This window comes from Peromyscus eremicus, chromosome 1 (genome assembly GCF_949786415.1).
Source record: "Peromyscus eremicus chromosome 1, PerEre_H2_v1, whole genome shotgun sequence".
Taxonomy (NCBI): Eukaryota; Metazoa; Chordata; class Mammalia; order Rodentia; family Cricetidae; genus Peromyscus; species Peromyscus eremicus.
The window spans coordinates 130243420-130260775 of NC_081416.1; the positions used below are offsets into that span (position 1 = coordinate 130243420).

The window sequence follows — 17356 nt, forward strand, 5'->3', positions numbered from 1 at the left end:
CCTTGGTAGCCCAGGCTGGCCTCGAACTCACAGAGATCCGCCTGGCTCTGCCTCCCGAGTGCTAGGATTAAAGGCGTGTGCCACGACTGCCCGGCCACGGTCCTCTCTTGACCCTGCCTTGTAGGCATGACAGTTACCAAGCCTCAATGGGGTTTGGAACTTTCAGATCAAAGCTGGAATGGCTACCCACTTCTCTCTCTCTCTCTCTCTCTCTCTCTCTCTCTCTCTCTCTCTCTCTCTCTCTCTCTAACACATTGAATCCACTTAGTGCTGTGTGTGCTTGGGTGTGGGGCCATCCAACAGACAATGGGCAGCCCACCTAGATCTCCCTCCCTCTCCACAAAGTTCTCAGATCATTTGGAAGAAGCGGCCGAAGTCTGTAAGAGTCAGAGGTCACGGAAGCCAGTTGTGAAGCAGTGTCTTCGAGCTGTGACAGAGCCATCACACTCATAAACTCTCAGCGTCTGTGGTCGCCTGAGACCTACATGTGATCAAGCCAGTCAGCATCCCAGCATGGACAGGGAGGGGCACACCAGACCACCATTATTTTGACCGGTGGTACTAATGTTTGGTGATAGAGAAGTTCACATCAGCACCCAGACCATGGTTATCCTATGTCGTTAAAGCAACCTCCAAAATCAGTAAGTGCAACTGGAGGGCAGGAGTCTGTTCTTTTGGGAGAATGATCCTTGCTCACTGATGCCCCTGCCTGGGAGTCAATGTGTGAGATTCCCTCATGAGGAGATGGTAAGAGGTTAGGAAGAGCAGACCTGGGCTGGTGCTTCATTACCCCAAGCGCAGAGCAGGAGCTTTAGGAGGGCGGACCCTTAAGGGAGACTGGTGGGGGTCTATTAGAGAACATGTTTGCTCCATCTATTCTCCTTGGTGTTTAGAAAGAAGGTTCTGGGCCAATGTTATTAATAAGAACAATAGCTAGAGCCCCCAGGCCTGAACACAGCAACAACAGCTCTGTGCCATGCCATGCATCTGGCCAGGGTAAGACTCAACCAAGTGTCACCCAGTGACTACGGTGCCTGGCAGTCAGACACCACTATGGTGAGGGAGTACAGGGTGGGGAGGTGGAAGAGAGAGAGGTGCAGCAGTTCATGGGCTGGGGAGAGAGGCAGGTCTGAAGAGGTGAGGATGGTGAAGAACAGGTTAATGTGAATGGCCTACATGGCACTTGAGTCCAAGGTGATGTCCGGGCCTGGGCTATCACCAAGGGCCAATCTTGTTCCGTGGCCCTACAGCAGCTGGGGTCTGAGTTGATGTCCATGGCTCCTGATACTGTTGAAGGCCATGCCAATGCCAGGATTCTAGGCTGCCACCTGGGTCCATTTTGGTGTCCAAGGGCCAAACAGCCTCAGGGGCCATGCCAAACAAGGTGGCCTGTGCTGCCACCTGGAGCCATGATGACATCTGAGCCCAGGCTGTGTCCTAGGACCATATCTGGGTCTGTGGTCCTACCATAGCCAGGGTCGTATTGGTGTCAATGGCCACTGTTACTGCCGATGGCCGTGTGGATGCCTGGGGTCTGGTCAGCCATCTGAGATCATGTTGGAGTCCGAGGGCCATGCTGTTATCAGGGCCATACTGATGTGGGTGGCCTGTGCTGCCGCCAGGACCACGGTGATACCCGGGCCTGGCTTCTGCCAAGGGCCGTGTCTGGGTCCGTGGTCCTGCTGCAGCTGGGGTGTGTGTTGATGTCCTTGGCCCTCCTTACCACAGGAGTCATAGGAACCAAGAGTGTTGACATCTAAGGGCTGTGTTGAGCTGGCCCCTCCCCTCACTGGGCCTGGGGTAGCTGGCCCTGCTCCTCATTGGATACTGCAGCAGGAGAGCTGGCCCCACCCCTCACCATGGGCGTGCACCTCACCTGGGAAGCACACTAGAGATGTCACTGGTGAACCAGCCCTAAGGGCCTGAGAGCAAGAGGACTGGTCCCGCTCCCTGCTGCAGAGGCCTTGAGCCGGACAGACCAGTGACTCGTGGCAGTGAACAGTTGTGAGCGAGGATGAAAGGACTGAAAGGTTAGCGGTGTGACTAGACAGGCCATGACAGCTTCCTCTCCTTTGGTGGTTGTTGTTGTTTTATTTGCTGTGTTTGGTTTTTGGTTTTTCTTTTAAGTTTTGTTTTGTTTTGGGGGGAGGTTGAAAGGGTGGAGGGCAGATTGGAGGAGTTGGGGGGATGAGGAGATGGGTGGGATCTGGATGCATGATGTGAAGTCCACCAGGAATCAACAAATGTTAAAAACAAATAGTAGCTGGAACTGTTGGATGACGCCTCGGAGGTTTGAAAAATCGAGTGACGTACTAGTGGGTGGAGGCGGCACTCGAACCACCGACCTCCACAGCCTCTCTTCTGCCTTTTGACAGGGGATGTCACTGGACTCTGCCAACAAGAAGGCTGTTACCAAATATTGTCACTTGACGCTGGGCCAGACCTGTGAATCAAAATAAACCTGTTTTCTTTATTACTTACTCAGGCTGAAATATTGTGTTACCAGCAAGAGAAACCGGGCCAAGAGTACACCAAGCATTCAGAAGCAAAACAAGCGCTCTACTTATCCTCCCTGGGGAAGCATAGGGATCACATTTATTCATTGTCAGAGGTGGCTGGATCTTTCCTCTAGTGGGTGGGTTCTGAGTCCAAGAACTGACTCAGGCCCAGAAATGGAGCAGTGATTTTCCATAGGGAAAACTGGATTATGACCACACACAGCCGTGTTTCAAATTCTATATATTTAGTGATGTGTTTGTGGGTAGCCTGTTTATTTTCCCTTTAGGAACATCGTGTTCTATGAGTCATCCCTGTACGTTGCTCCCAACACTGCATGCATGCTCACACACACACACACACACACACACACACACACACACACACACATACACACACACACATACATACACACACACACACACACACACACACACACACACACACCAGCCATTCTGAGCTTGCTTCTCATTAGAGTAGGTATACTCACCTCATAGACTTCCACCTGCCCTCTGCTACCCAATATCTCTCAAAATCCACACCTTGTGCTAGCAACAGCAGCATCCCTCAGACACTCTTCAGAAATACCCACCCTAGGGCTAGGCTGGGGCTTGGCGGTAGAGCATTTACCTAGCATGTGAGAGTCCCCAGATCCTCTATGCTCATATTCTGTTCTAAGTTGCTTGGTGTTTACTAAATTCACAGATCAGACATTATCCTACATCCCCTCCCACCTGGATGGTGCTCCATTCCATCGAGAGGAAGTCTTAACGATCATGCGTGGACAGCACTCTGGGACCTTAGAAGCGTCCCACCTGCCAATGACAATGAATGATCCAGAAGGGAAGTTTAGAAGACCATGGCACAAAAAAAAAAAAAAAAAAAAAAAAGAGCACTTACGAAGAAAATTAGCCAAAGAAGCACAAGACTCGAGCGGGGGTGATGACAAAATGTTGCTGAGGTAAGTTGTTTTGTAAATACCTGAATATGGGCGGGAGAGATGTCACAGAGGGTTAAGACACTTGCCACCAATCCTGAGGGCAATCCCTGGGCCCCATGTGGCGGAAGAAGTGGACCGATTCCCACAAGTTGTTCTCTGGCTTCCACAGGTGCTCTGTGGCACACGCAAGAAAGAAAATTTAAAAAATAAATAAGAATGGATAGAAGTCACTTCTATTAGGATGGTAACATATACGTGTGCATGCTTGCACACACACACATCCATGTGCGTGCATTGTACATGTATCTAGACTTCTCTGTCTGTTTACCTGGCTGCTCACAGGTATAGTCTGTTGCCTCCAACTGCAGTCTCCCTCCACCCTAGCCTTCCTTCTAGGCTCCCTTCCCCCCTTTATATGAGATTAAACTCAAGTCCTCATACCCACAAGAGGGACTCTTTAGTGACGGAGATGGCTTCCCAGCTTGGCTGCCCTTTCTCTGCTCTGTCATTGAGAAAAACATTTTATCGTCTGTAACTTTCAAGCTGTTTTGTCAGTGGACCCAAGCAAAAGGGAATGCCATTCTGCGTTGTGTGCTCCTGCAGGTAAAGTAACTGAACAAAAGCCCCGTCTCCTCGTCCCTCCAGTACTGGGATCTCTTTTCAAGATGATTTTACACACACACACACACACACACACACACACACACACACACACACACACAGAGAGAGAGAGAGAGAGAGAGAGAGAGAGAGAGAGAGAGAGAGAGAGAGAGAGCTTGTTTTGATCCCCAACATTGCATAAACCATACTCTGTGGCACATTACCTGTAATCCCAGCACTCAGGGGAGGGGAGGGGGAGATCAGAAGTTCCAGACATCTTTGGCCACATAGCAAGTTACAGACCAGCCTGGCTAGAGATGCTCCCCTCAAACAATAGAAAGAGAGTACGTTTTTGTGTCCGGGTTTTTGTCTCTATCCCCTCTCACGCCACCCAGATGACATGATCTAATCCCGTTGGTTTGTTTGTTTGTTTGTTAGCTAAGCCAAAGCTCCATGTTGAAACACTTTAGTTGGATTAAGTCTTTACCCTCTTAACGTCTCACTGTATGAATTAAACTCCAGCGAGTCTCAGAGGGAACAAACCACCGTGAACCACAGCTGGTGTCTACTGCCGGATGCAATTGGCATCGATACCTGAGGAGGCGAAACACATCACGTCTTGTTACAGGAGGGACCACTGGGGTTTGTGGTACAAGCAGACGCCGGGCTTGAGACACAGTAGGTCCGGAAGAACGGTTCGCATGGAACAGAGATGGTTGTTGAATCCTGGATGTCACTGAGAGAGGAAACAGATGCTGGTGGCGGGTGGGGCAAGCACACCCTCTACAAAGCTTCACGTCTTAGGAGTGGGTGTATGGGGAAGAAGGTTGTGTCTCCCTTTTTCCCAAGTTCCCAGGAGCCACCTGGTACCGATACACAAGGGAGACTCAAATGCCAGTATTTTAAGTCACTGCACCAGGAATGCCACTAACATCCTATATGGGAAAGGTTCTTTTAGGGGTGTAAGTGCCAACATGCTGCTCTTCCTTACAGGTAAATGATTCCTTTTATAGTTCTCAGTCAGAAGCAAGTATCTTGTGCCTGTCAGGAAGATTAGCCAAGGGGTGTTTCCTTGCCACTCGGCACGGGTTGTGGGGGAGTCTCCCCAAGTTCATTTGTAATGTATATGACATGACTTTCCAAATAAAGACAGGGGAGTTATGCAGCTTAAGTTACTGAACATTTTTTTCTTCACATGACACACGCTATTTTTGCACCTTTTGAAAAGGCAGCCTAGACCTCAACCAACAGTGGCTGTGCTCCTATGAACCAGTGATAAGCAAGCCATCCGTCCACCGGAAACAGCCAGAAGCACCAAGAGCCGAGTGGGGGATGCCCTGGGCTCTACCAGAGAGGCTGGGTGCAAACAGGGCTTCGAACGCAACAGGCGTGATGAAGCTGTGTCCTGAGGCCCCTCCACTCCCATCTAGTCCTTCTAGGAACCCCCTGAAGAGAGAGCTTTACAGAGGAGGAAACTGAGTCTGGGAGGTTCAATTCCCCGTGTCCCCAGCCCGCTTGACTGTGGATTCTGTGTTCTGAGCATCAGTGTTCTGAGAGTCCTCCTCCTCACCTCAGCTTTCCTGAGACAGCTCTCTGGCCATCTGTCTCCGGGTGATGCCTAAGCTTTGAGCTTCCAACCTTTTTGTCATAGAGAAAGATCCATGTGTACTGAGGGCTGTGTGTCAGGCCCTGGGCATGTGCTGAGTATCCTTCCACTCTCGGAGCTCAGAGCAGTGACTGGCACATGGGGAGAGAGGCTATGCTAGGACCAACAGAAGGTGTAAGCCAGTGTTCTCTCTGTGGTCCCGGGCAGGCAGGCACCACCAGCTTCCCCTTGGAGTGTACGGCCCCAGCCATGGCCATTTGACAGGCTCCCCAGGATAACCTCGGGATACCTCTGTGGTACCCCCCAGAGAGGTGCTCTCTTCTCATCACATGGGTAAGGAAATGGGCCCAGAAAGGTTGTTGTGTCCTGGTCACACAGATATCTACTGCCACTGTGCCTCGCTCACTGGCAGCTCTGTGGTAGTCTCTTCTCTCCACTTGCTTGTTTTTCTACCTGGAGGGGCCTGTTGTGGCAGATGTGCTCTCAGACATAGGTGTGCAGAAAATGATGACAGATTTATAATCTTTGCATCTCCACCTAATTTCTGCTTTTTAGCCTCCATTTCCACTAGAATAATAGGAACTCAATTTCTATCAGTTCAAGGGTCTGAGCCCCTTCTCTGGAGGGATTTAAACAGCCACAGAGGACCAGGGCTGGGAGCCTGCTTGGTTTCCATGTCACCTCTCTCTGCTGACATTCATTAGCCTTCTCTAAGAATCCTTATTTTCATCAAGCAAGGTAAAGCCTGGGGACAAGGGGTGTTGTGGAATATTAGTTGAAGATGTGCTACATTTGTTTATGCTGTGGAACATTTGTTTAATGATGCAAAGATGTGTTGCATTCTTTTATGTTGCATTTGTTTAACTCTGTGAAGCTGTGTTACTTTGCCTGTCTAAAACACCTGATTGGTCTAATAAAGAGCTGAGTGACCAATAGCCAGGCAGGAGAGGGGTAGGTGGGGTTGCCAGGCAGAGAGAATAAATGGAGAAAAAGAGAAGCAGGAGGAGGGAGAAAAGGAGAAGGAGAGAGGACACCAGTGGCCAGACACCCAGCTACACAGCAAGCCATGGGGTAAGAAGTAAAGAAAAGTATATAGAATAGAGAGAGATAAAAGCCCAGAGGCAAAAGATGGACAGGATAATTTAAGAAAAGCTGGCTAGCAGCAAGCCAAGCTAAGGCTGGGCATTCCTTAGTAATAATAAGGTGGCAGGCCCCCAAAAGAGTAAAGAGTAAACAGAATCAACAACAAAGGGGATGTGGTGGTTTGAAAGAAAATGGCCCCCAAAGGGCATGGCACTATTAGGAGGTGTGGCTTTGTTGGAGTAGGTGTGGTCCTGTTGGAGGAAGTGTGTCACTGTGTCAGCAAGCTTTGAGTTCTCATATACGCTTAAGCCACACCCAGTGAGACAGGTCACTTCCTGTTGCCTTTGGATCAAGATGTAGAATTCTCCAGCACCATGTCTGCCTGCATGCAGCCATGCTCCCCACCATGATGAGAATGGACTAAACCTCTGAAAATGTAAGCCACCTCAATTAAATGTTTCCTTTATAAGAGTTGCCATGGTCATGGTGTCTCTTCATGGCAACAGAAACCCTAACAAGGCAAGGGGCTGCCGTGGACAGTCAAGCAGCTTGCTCACTGCACGAAGCTGTCAGGAGAAGGTGATGATAGGTAATCAATCGGTGCTGGTGGCGGATTGCATGACCACGTGGCGGGTACGTAGTCGCCAGTGCCCCCGATGATGTAAGACGTAAGACCCCAAGCTGCGCGTGTACATGATCCTAACAGAAGGGGTGATGGGATTACAGTTCTGTGTGTGTTGGGCTTGCTAAGGCTTGGGTGCAGACAGAGAGCATCTAGGACACCTTTGCTTCAGCCATCAAGGAACTATCCAGCCGCAAGGCTGTAACCAATGGGCTCAAAAAGGGGGTTTCTTTGATTTGCCCAAGGTCATCTTAGAGGGAGCTCTGGTCCTGCTGGGGTCCCCATCTCTGTTGGAGTGGCTCCCTCTGGCCTGCTGTCACCATAGGCCTCTGGGAAACAGGGGTTAGGGTCCTTGTATTAGAGCCCACACCATCACTGGCTTTTGGTTGGCTTTGCTTTTTTGGGAGACAAGGTCTCATTCTACAGCCTGGGCTGACCTGGAGCTCTCTATGTACCACAGGCCCATTTTCAGTTCACACACAGTGATCATCCTTTCTCAGCCTCCCAAGGGCTGGGATCATAGGCAGGAGCCACCAGGCCCAGGTAGCTTGGGTTTACCTGCATCCTTGCAGCTCTGCCCAGGAAGAGGCCCCAGGCTCTCTGTGCCAGGCCCGTCATGACTGAGCCTTCATCGACTTTCCTTAGGAGCCCCTCAAGATTTTCTACTCTCCAGAGAGCCCAGCTCCCCCCTGACTCCTCACCCAGCATCTTCTCCCCACTTGTGTCTCGCTGAGATCTCCCCAGTGCCCCTGAGAACTGTGCCGGACTTAAGGTACAAGAATCAGGGAGGCCCGTTCCTTTTTGGCCTTCTGCCTGGGACTCAGCACTTGCCTGTGATGTGAGCTGGAGTGGAGGGGAGAGAGGGAAGATCCTTTAACACTCCCAGTGCTGCCAGCTGGGCAGGATGTGACCGGCTTTGTGACTCCTCCTCCTCCTAGCTTGAGAAAGACCCCATATTCCCACTTCCCCAGCCTCTCACAGAGGGCCCTCCTGTTCCTCAGGACTTTCCATTCTAGGCTAGCTATGGGACCCTGGGCTTCCCCTCCAGGGAGCCTCCCGCGACCCCCAAGGTTGTGAAAGGGGTTGTTGACTACATCATCCGGGAACCCTGCCCCCCTTGATTCTCTCTGTCCTAGAGTGCTCCCTGGTCTTCACAACTTCCAGATTTCACTGAAAGCACACTTCTTTCAGTTTTCCTCCAATTCTGTGCTGAGACTGAGGTCTCTTTCCACTAAAACAGACAAGGGATTGGCTGGATGGTTCTTGAGTTGTTTGCCTGCCCTTTAAAGAAGATTGTGCCTAAAAACAACAATAACAGAACATTTAAACCATTGTCCTTGGCAGCGCTTGGTGGGAGGATTACAGGTTGGAGGGCTGGGGTTATGGTGAGTTCAAGGCCAGCCTGAGAAATAAAAGTGGACAGGCTGGGGGGGGAGGGGAAACCGAAGAACATTACACACACACACACACACACACACACACACACACACACACACACGCCTGCTAGGGATCAGGATGTAGCTCTCAGCTACGTCTCCAGCACCATGCCTGCCGGTATGCCATCACACTCCCCATCATGATAATGGACTAAGCCTCTGAAACTGTAAACAAGCCCTCAGTTAAAAGCTTTCCTTTTTTCCCCTCGAGTTAGCATGGCTGTTAGGATTCCGCCCCCACTCCAGCTGCATGACTGCACATGCGCAGTCCAGGAGCTAAGCAAAGGGTCTTGCATTTTCTGTCATCAGTGTGCGCTGGTAATTACATGCGCAAGACGTGGTCATGCTATGAGCCCATGCATGGTGTGGCGTAGTTCCGTAAGCCCGCCTGTGCATGTTCATGGGAACCCTTAAAAAGCCAGACACAGACCCCTCCTTTCTCTCTCTGTTCTCTCCTGCCCCCCCCATCTCTCTCTCTCCCTTTCTCTGCTGTCTGCACGTGCTCCTTTCCCAAGCCTGGTTCTTTTGTCCCTCCCCCCCCCCCCCCACACTCCTCCTAATAAAGCTCTGATACTGGGTTTTGTCGTGGCTCGTGCCTCATGACCTTTCTGCACAGTAACCAGCCGCACTTAACATTTTTAACAATGGTCGTGGTATCTCTTCATAGCAATAGAACAGTGACCAAGACAAGATCTCTTTTTCATTCAAAGTGAAAATTGTTTAATTCCATCGTTAAATAAATATATATTATATACATACATATATGAATTAATTTTCTAATATATATGCCTGTATTTACACAGCTTAGATTATCTACTCTATTTAATGAAAGAGTGAAAATAAGAAATGAAGACCACAGGGATTTTTTTTTTAGTAAGACATTAATTAAAATGCATACCTCTTTATATTGTAACAACGTTGAAACAGCTTTCCCATTTTTATTATAAGCAATAACAAAACAGCCAGTACTCCTTGTCATAGACTTCATATAATCAATTGATTCTTAAAGAATATTCTTGTGACTATTTAAAGACTCGGTATTCATGTATGGTTGCAATTGATGAATGGGTATAGTAAGACATGAATTCTTGTTAATATTTTTGTTTATCAAAGGCAAAATAGTGAAGAATCTCCATTCCAAATTTCTTTGCTGACCTGAATAATAGTTTTGAAACACTAGAAAAAAGTTCTTCAGTGTTTTATACCATTTCCAATTCAATAGCTAGCTACAAGATAACACACTGCTAAGTGTGACCTGCATCTTGACAGATGAGCACCAAGGAGACTTTCCTACGGTTAGACAACCCACAAACAGGTCCCAGCCAATGGTAATAAATCACTGACTGATTTCTATACTGCAAATAAATATTCAACACCCTGACATGATGTTCATGGACAGCATCCATACAGAACCTCAAGAAGAGATAAGTAAATGCAGTTGAATGACAGGGACCTGTTAAACTTGGAGAATTTATTTCCTTTTTGCTGTACTGTGAATTATAAACTTGTATAATTATATTCAACAAGGGCTGTGTTGACCCATGGTTCAAATGGAAGAGCTGGCAGACTCCCGCAGAGGGAGTCCTATCGGACATACCACTGCCAGACTTCCCCAACTTCTGGCTTCCACAGTGGGGGACCCTGCAGGAGAACAGCAGGAAGAGAGACGGTGTGTTCCCCTCTCTTCCAGTGTTTGTTCTGCAGCTTTTCCCCCTCTGGGGGGCCATCTCCCAGAGCTCCAGGCTCCCCCAGCACTAGTACACTAAAGGCTCTTGGTTCGCTGCTCTGTTGGCCACTGGCCCCTCTCCACCCCACCCAGAGCTTTGCAAGCTGCCCCCTCCTCCCACCTACTTCTTTGTGAATGTGCAGCACTTGCCTGCTCAAGCTGGCTGCTCTGGTCACCTCTAATAGGCTTGCTTCTTCCCACATTTTGTAGCCATGTATTTAGGGAAGTTAGTTCACGGCTCCGAGTCTCAGTTCTGTGAGGATTACGTATGATCAATGGGATATTGTTTTGCAATATTCCCAGTGGCACACTTTTTTTTTTCTTCTGCTAAGCTATACCCTGGAGGAGCAGTCTTTTCCTCAGAGACAGGTTTATAGTGGATGAGAAGGGAAGTTTTGAGTTTCAAAATCCAAGACTCTGGGGGGACGGGGCAAGAAAAACCCAGGAGTCAGAGCAAAGCAATCTCTTAGGGGGCCCACTGATGTGTATGAAGGCTCCCCACTCCCAGGCAGAGCTGTCCCCTGCCTAGCCAGAACTCCTGGAAGTGTGGGCATTCAAAGTGCCGAGAGAATGAACAATTGAGTCCAGATGGCCCTATAGCTGCCCTATGGCGTTCTGCAGTCCTGTGGTGGCTAAGGAGAGGATGCCAAGTGGGGAAGCAGGCAGGTCTGCTGATGATTATCAAAGACCAAGTGTTGATGTGTCCCTGATGTTAATGGGTGAAGAGATAAGAATAGGGATCAGGGGCTCCCAGCACCAATGCCTTGGTGCTGAATACGCCCACCCTCCATGCCCACTTAGCCTCAGCAGAAAAAAGAGGGGGGATTCTGAGCTGGGTAGCACATCCATTTCACACATCCATTTCTATCCCTTGCAGAATGGCACCTCGGAGATGGGGTCGTTTGTAGACGGACTCCTGTCCTTCACAAGGACAGCCCTGGAAGCTTCCTCAAATGACCTTGAGCACCCCATCTTCCATGCCCCTGAAAATATCACCGACTAGTGGCCTTGCTGAGAGGAGCCCTGTGGCCACTGGGTGGCTTCTCCAGACCTCTCTTCCTGCTCCTGTCCCCACACAGCTGGGCTTATTCCTGCACTCTTTAGAGCTACTGACTCTGGCTACTGCCATTTGTAACCTAAATAACTGCCACGTAATGTAATGAAATGCAAGTATGCAAAACCAGAGAGAGCTGTGGTTTCTATGGTAATTAAACTGAGTGTTTCCTTCAGGGCACACTGTTGAAAGAAAAGAAAACTGGCTGCCACAGTGGGGGTGTGTATAAGGCAGCTGCAAAAGTTTGGAGAGATGGTAGGTGTCTAGAATGTTCTGTGCTTAAAGCACTTCGAAGTCTTTCTAGGTTCTTCCTCCACCAGAATGAAGCAGGTATTGCCGAGCAAAAGTCCCGTAAAGGTGGTCTGTGCAAGTCAGAAGGGAGAAGGGTCTCCCACTCTGCATGGGAAGGAAATCTTACTTGAACATAAAATATTGGCAGAATAGAGATGCATTCATGCCCAAAGATACGTATGTAGAGCTGAAGAGATGGCTTACTGGCAGCAGAGGGCGTTGGGTTCAGTTGCAGCACCCACATTTTGGCTTACAACTGCCTTTAACTCCAGTTCCGGGAGGATCTGCCTCTTTTCTAGTCTCTGTGGGCACCAGGCAGGGAAGTGGTGCACATACAGACATGCAGGCAGAACACTCATGCACATAAAAAATAGAAATAAAATCTTAAAAGCACTAAAATGATCTTATTCTAAAAAAAATACACGTGCATACATGTATATGTGGATGTGCAATATTCATGCACAAGGTGATGGTGGGTATTGATATCTGGGCCTGGCACATGGTAGGCAAGCACTTCATCATTGAGCTACAAACCTAGAGAATATACCACGCCCCCATCCCATCTCCAGCTCCACCAATGAGACGCATCCTATCTGTTAAAGCCCTTCACCGGTACTTGGGATGTCTCACTTAATGGCAACTTATTTTTCATTAAAGAAATCTGGGACTTTGGTGTGCCTTAGGTGTGGCCGAGGGGTAACACCAAGAGAGTCCTTTAAAGATGTCCCAGATAGCCCGCCCGCAGCAATCCGACAACCCACGCGGATTACCCTGGGCCACCAGGGGTCAGAGCTGGGCAGTCTCACCATGCCGCGATCTTCCCGGCAGGGGGTGCTGTCCGGCCGCAGTGGCCGCGCGGGCCGCGTTCTGATTGGCTGGAGGCGGCGGCCCTAGTCCACGGCCGCACGACCTGGCCACTAAGTGGCGAAGCTCGCCAGTCGGAGCGCCAGTCTGAGGGCCTCCGAGGTAGCGGCAAGGCGGGCGCGGCGCGGCGGGGCGGAGGGGACAAGATCAGGGCAGGAGGCAAGCGGTAAATCGAAAGAGCCCCGCACATCCAGCAAAATGCTGTCCTGGCGGCTGCAGACGGGCTCGGAAAAGGCCGAGCTCCAGGAGCTCAATGCTCGGCTTTATGACTACGTGTGTCGGGTGCGGGAGCTGGAGCGCGAGAACCTGCTGCTGGAAGAGGAGCTGCGCAGCCGGTTGAGCCGGGAGGACCTCTGGATCGAGGACCAGGCGCGCTTCGCCGAGGAGGCGCGCAGCCTGCGGCAGCAGCTGGACGAACTGAGCTGGTCCACAGCGCTGGCCGAGGGCGAGCGCGACGCGCTGCGGAGGGAGCTCCGGGAACTGCAGCGGGAGGGCGCCGAAGCCAGCTCTGCCCGCAGCCGCCTGGACGCCGAGCTGGGCGCGCAGCGGCGGGAGCTGGAGGAGGTGCTGGGAGCCCGCGCCGCCCTCGAAGCGTTGCTGGGCCAGCTAGAGGCCGAGCGCCGCGACCTGGACGCGGCCCACGAGCGCCAAGTGCGGGAGCTCCGCGCCCGCGCCGCCAGCCTCACCATGCACTTCCGAGCCCGCGCCCCCGGCCCCGCCGCGCCCCCGCCGCGCCTGCGGGACGTGCACGACAGCTACGCGCTCCTGGTGGCCGAGTCGTGGCGGGAGAGCGTGCAGCTGTACGAGGACGAGGTGCGCGAGCTGGAGCAGGCGCTGCTCCGCGGCCAGGAGAGCCGGCGCCAGGCGGAGGACGAGGCGCGGCTGTGCGCGCAGGAGGCGGACGCGCTGCGGAACCAGGCGCTGGAGTTGGAGCAGCTGCGCGCACGGCTGGAGGATGAGCTGCTGCGGATGCAGGAGGAGTACGGGATAGAGGCCGAGGAGCGGCAGGTCCGTGGGCAGGGACCGCGCCCCTTCCCTATAGCCTTGTCCAGACACCCCCGCGCGCACCCAGTGGGCGAGCGGTGGGGTTCCCTGGTCCCGCAGGCGGTTCAACTCCACCCAGAGAAGCGTACACTGCCAGCCGCTTTGCTATTTATAAGACCACAGGATTCTGGCATGTAGCTAGCCTAAGAATAAGGGCTTGATGCAATCAATCAGAGGGCTGATGTCATGTGACAGGTCCCGGTGGATAGTCAAGTGCCCATCATCTTGTTTGAGTGTCACTTTTAGATACAGACGTGTCTAGGCACATCCTGACCAACGATCCTGCTAGCTCTGTCTTTTTCTTTTCTTTCTTGTTTCCTGGGCTTGCTAGATCTAGTAGCCTAAAATCCAAAACTCAGCCCAGATTTCAGACTCGGCTAGGTCTCGTACTGGGAGGTTCCCAGGCAGTGCCAAGTCCTTACCTGGAGGCCGCCCACGCTTCTGGGACTCCAAGTGCCTCTTTAATTTTACCAGAATTATTTCCCAGCTGGAGGCAGCTGTCCATAGCTCTCTGGGCGGGCAGGCTGTCATATTTTTCTGGGTTTTGTTTGTTCCCTTGAGAGGACTAAGTCATTGTCATACAGAAAAAAAGGTCAGAGCTGTTTTGCTCACAGTATGAGCTGACGGCAGATCTCTGGGTTGTGTAAAAACTAGGAGAAAGCCAGTCCCCGTGGTGAGATGTTATTACAACTCCAGACTAATATAAACGGGTCCCATTTCGGCACAGCTGAGCGCTAACCCTCCGACGCCTGGATATACCTGTGGCTGATTTATTGTCTGTACACTCAGTTCAGCCCTAGTGCTTGGCTCCTGCCCCGCCCCGCCCCAGCCAGAATTGGAGGTACTCCCAAATCGTACTATTAGTAGCTCTCAGGAATTTGGTTTGAAATAACATGAGTGCAACTTCAGGAAGATTTTAAGAGACGAGTTTGCAGCCGGGAGCCGAAGGTTGGAGATGGCTGTGATGTTGTGTCCTGATAAATCACAGTGAGATGTGTGGGATGGATGACTGGGGTGATGTGACAGGTGTGAGGTAACCTCGAGTCTCTTGGTTTCCTCTGGGTCCCCAGGGCTGGGCTAGTGTTTTGATAGCCAGAGAGCTGGAGACTGAGCTGGAGATGATGGAAAGTGATAAGGAAGCAATCTGATGGGAATCTCCTCTTTGGGGTTGTAGACTTCTGGGCTCCTCCCTCCTACCCTACTTGGCGTACTTTGGGACCTTGAAGCTCTGGTCTCAGGGTTCTTTTTAGCAGCAAAATCTTTTCCCCCTAATTATATCTTCAGTGGAACCTCAAATCTGAGGCAGATAGAAGCAGAGTTCCCCGAATGGAGGAAAGACCGGGACTTGGAAGCACAAATAGAATCACTGTCCAGCCCTTCCACAAGGACTCCGACCCTAGTGAAGTCACACTGACGTCACTCCTGACTTAAATAGGACCCACCCTCAGCTCCCTACCCTGGGATCTCTCTGTTTCCGATTTGGCATTTTCCCCCCTGGAAGTGAGAGCCAGGACAGTGTCAATGAGGACCTTGATTTTTTTTTCTTCAGTCTCAATTTGTTTAGGTTTTGTTTTTGCTAAATGTTACCAGCTGCAATCTTAACTATATTATGACCACTTTCTCAGTTAGCTTAAAAGAAACTGCATTTTAGATCCCATTCTGAATGATTTATCACCAATCATAAACAGTGTTCAGAATTATTTTAAAGAGGAAATATTGTTTCAACCCCAAGCTTCTCTGGAGAGACTGAAAAGATAAAGACTGGCGTAGCTGACTTCCTGAAAAACATGTTGCATTACTAACAGTTAGCTTCGGGGAGTATCAGATCTGGTCGGTGTCTTCCCTCTTAGTCCACACAGCAATCTCAGGAGGTGGACACTGACATGAGCCCTATTTTACAGATGGTAAAATTGATGGTGAGCCACTACTCAGTAAGTGGCCCAAACAGAGTTCCATCTAGACTGATGTGAGCAGCTCACCACTGAGCCACATTTCTCTCTTCTGTTTTATACAAGCAAAACCTTTAACTCTGTGTCAGTGAAATAATGGCTCTTCCTCGGAGCCAGCCCAGAGGTGGCCTGCTGTCTTAGAACCTTAGGATGCTGTCAGACCCTCTCCCTGCTGTATGATTTTAGCATTATTTCTTTCCCTTGCTTTTTTTCCTGTATCCTGGAGGCAGGAGATGTTGGAAGACCTGTAAGGGGCCTCAGAAGGGCCTTGATGACATTGTCGCTTACTCCAGCCTTACCCCAGACACGCTGATGATCTCCCTATGATGGGAGCTCCTAACCGCCAGTTCCAGTTGTTTGCAGATGACTCCAAAATATGAATGAGACATTTCTTTTCCTAAGAATGCAGGCAGGATGAGCTGTGCAGTTGAGGTTCAGCCTTCTTGTAGCCTTCCTGTTTGGGGTTGAATTCTGACTCTCACCCTATCTCAGATTATAAGATTTCCTCAAGAGTAAGCTCATTAACCCTTGTGCGGTTCGGTTTCCTCATCCGTGAAAATGAAAAGCAGCTCACAGGTTGCTATTGGTTAAATGGATTTAATTACTTTCTTCAGTGAATAGCTGTCGAGCACTCAGGGGGCCAGCCTCATTAGCTGTGGCCAGGGGATAAAGCAGTGAAAAATAACAGAAGAGGACATGCCCTGATGGCAAATGTCTTGAGGTGGCACCAAGGCATGCCACTCACAGAGAAGTCAGGAACCCGGCAAGGCTGGGACCGTGAGTGAAGCAGATATGGAGCGGCTGCTCAGATGCCTCTTTTTAAATCTGAGTTCCACTGAAAGGCCCCAGGGAGTCCTGAGCAGAGTGAGTGTCTTAACAGGTCATCCTTTGCTGCGTTGAGCGCAGTCTGTGCTGGGTCAGTGTGGGGACAGGGCACCTCGTGAAGACACGCTTGCAGCACCCGAGGCAGCAGGAGGCTTGGACTGCAGCACTGCCCTGAGGAAGGGCCCTACTTTCAAGGTCAGGCTGTCAAGGTTTGCTGACAGGTTGGCTATAGTAAGAGAGAGGCAGGAAATCAAAGTTGCCCCCAGGTCTGTGGAAGAGGAACCAGAAGAAGGGCACTCCTTGCTGAAGGAGATCTATGCAGAAGGGCAGGCAAAGGTCAGAGGTCTGAGTTCAGTGCATACACAGGCTGCGGTTTGAGATGCCTCTGCCATGCCCTCCTGGCACTGTGAGATAGGCCTGGAGTTGAGGGTGCTGCCTGGTACAGCTATAAACATATAATAGCACTGGAGTCATGCTGCCGCGGCTCCTCTTCTTCCTCCTCCTCCTCTTGAGACAAGATCCCCTATGTAGTTCTGGCCATCCTAGAACTCACTGTGTAGACCAATCTGGCCTTGAACTCACAAAGATCCTCCCGCTTCTGCCTTCCAAGTGCTGAGATTAAAGGCATGTGCCACCACACCTAGCTCAATTCATGCTTCTTATTAATTTATTTAGTTTTGAGTGTGAATGAACTATCCGAGTCTTCAAGTCCCCTTAAGCGGCAACATTTAAGATCCCAGGCAACAAGGACGTGAGCAAGCTCTGGCCATCCTGTCTGCCGTGTTCAGCCAGGGCAGGCTCAAGCATGACGAAAAGAGAG

The 17356-nt window shown here is 50.7% G+C and overlaps 1 protein-coding gene across 2 annotated transcripts in view; it reads left to right on the forward strand.

Moving 5' to 3' along the window:
- The first annotated feature begins 12785 nt into the window (after positions 1 to 12785).
- Synm (synemin) overlaps positions 12786 to 17356 on the forward strand; it is a 29847-nt gene continuing 25276 nt past the window's right edge. For both annotated transcript variants that reach the window (XM_059273057.1, XM_059273058.1), the window contains exon 1: positions 12786 to 13726. In XM_059273057.1, the coding sequence (XP_059129040.1) occupies positions 12917 to 13726 (810 nt within the window). In that variant the 5' untranslated portion in view covers positions 12786 to 12916. The remainder of the gene's footprint in view (positions 13727 to 17356) is intronic.